At 30.9% G+C, this 2005-nt stretch overlaps 1 protein-coding gene across 1 annotated transcript; it reads left to right on the forward strand.

Annotated features, from left to right (window-relative positions):
* The first annotated feature begins 909 nt into the window (after positions 1–909).
* Positions 910–1732, forward strand: LOC149256262 (uncharacterized). Its single transcript, XM_089457400.1, has 3 exons — positions 910–1061; positions 1155–1247; positions 1420–1732. The coding sequence occupies exons 1-3, from the start codon at positions 933–935 to the stop codon at positions 1615–1617; spliced, it is 420 nt and encodes a 139-aa protein (XP_089313526.1). The 5' UTR covers positions 910–932; the 3' UTR covers positions 1618–1732.
* Positions 1733–2005: the final 273 nt, after the last annotated feature.

The following is a 2005-nucleotide window of genomic DNA, read 5'->3' on the forward strand; positions in this document are numbered from 1 at the left end:
TCTCGGTGCTCTGCACTGCAGAAGTTGAACTTGTGATTTTCTCCCCATAAGGAAAGCTCTATGAACTGTTTTTTAGTGCAAATCCTACTATTTTGATTCTAATAATCATGGCTATGCAAACCTCATGAGATTCTTACTAATAACCCGGTGGTGCAAGCCCTAGTAAGCTCGATGTTGAAAAACTTAGTGTAAAACCTCCAAATCGCTGGTTTTGTTGTAGTGCTTATTGGAGAGTATATAAAAAATTTCACACCTTTTTATGAGATATGGGAGGAAAACATGTTAAAGATTTTTAATAAATATAAAATTTCCAAAATGATGCTAGTTACGTGTGATTCTTTTTTCATTGTTTGTGATTATGAAAAATGAAACTCAATGTTTTTTCATTAGTGCACACATTTCATTCCAGAGCCGATAACAATAAAAGTGAAGAATTTATGGTCCAACGTTATATTTAAGGGAGATGTTTAAGGATGATGTTTGAATTTTGTTTTTCATTTTAAGACATTTGGAGCAAATATTAGGAAGGACTTTGAGAAAGGATTGTCCTTGATTTTCGAAAATGGAGTTGTTCCTTTCCTGCCATATGCCCCAAGTGACCATCAAAGGGAGAGCTCATATGTTTTTTGGATGTTTTCTTTATAGCCATTTTTTTACACATATCCATAGAGTCCCCATGCCATTGATGTGAATTACTTGTTCGGTTTTTTTTAACCAAAATTTTTAACCAAACAAGAAAAATTTAAAAAATGCCTCAAGATCAAAGACTGAAACAAAGACCTATTGACATACCTTTTAAAGTATGGAAAGAACTTGTAAAATCATATGAAAAGTTGGATGCACAAAGAAAAGCCGACAATGAGAGCATTCAGGTATTGAATTTTTCATTAAACATTATTTAGAATGTATTAATACTTATAAGTATCTTATACATGTATTTGTGTGAAAATAAATTGAATTGGTTTATGTTTAAGGACAAGGCATCCAAGGCGAGGTTAACCAAGACAAAAGTCACTCATTGTAGTGGCCAGAAAGGTTTAAAAGCACTGATAACAACCTTTGTAAGTATATTAAACATGTGATATTTTTTTAATAAATTTTGTACTAGAAGAAAGTCATTGTTATCTAATTTCTCCCTATTTACTGATTGATAGGAACTAAAATATGGAAGACCTCCAAATCATTTGGAAAAGGAGGTGCTGCAGCAAAAGAGATGGGTTGAATTTGTTGTTTGGATGGACTCTATGGTATGTAATCTTAGTTGGATTTCCAATATACTTTTAAACCATATTTTCATTTTATTTTTTAGTACTATTAGATATTATATCTTACCTCATTTTATGGTTAACATTGTATAACAAAAACATGCGTTGTGTTATGTAATTAATACTAACATGTAATATTGATTTTTTTTGTCAGAATGCTATAGGTAATGATTGCCAAGACGATGATCCAAATTATGTTCAACATATATCAGGAGATGATGAGGATGAGGATGGGGATGATGGTGGTGAAGGAGGAGATGATGATGATAGTTGCGGTGTTGGTGATGATGTGGATCAGAGTAATGAGGATGGTCAAGATGATCATGAGGATGATCTTGGTGGTGGTAGCTAGGCATGCACATGCATTGTTTTTTATGAAGAAATTATTGTGTAGAATGACATTGCTATGTTTAGATGGGTGTTGTGAATTTACCCTATATCAATGAGACATTTTGATTTTGTAATCATACGATGAGTTTGATTTATGTATGTTGTTAATTTATCGTAGAATAACGATATTCATGAAATATTTTGATTTGTTAATCATATTTGAATTTTACTTGTTTTGATTAAAAATAATACTGATTTTATTAGTATTATGTTGCTATTTTATACATGTTTTGAAAATTGTTAATGACACATTGTTATTTTTTTGGATGGATGTTGTCAATTTCTCTTAAATTTCTTTACAAATGATTTTGAATTGTGATATCTGCTTTAATGATATTTAGAAACTATCA

This window comes from Pinus tabuliformis, chromosome 7, assembly GCF_031772625.1.
Source record: "Pinus tabuliformis cultivar Carrire ecotype Pingquan chromosome 7, CPIR1, whole genome shotgun sequence".
In the NCBI taxonomy this organism is placed as follows: domain Eukaryota; kingdom Viridiplantae; phylum Streptophyta; class Pinopsida; order Pinales; family Pinaceae; genus Pinus; species Pinus tabuliformis.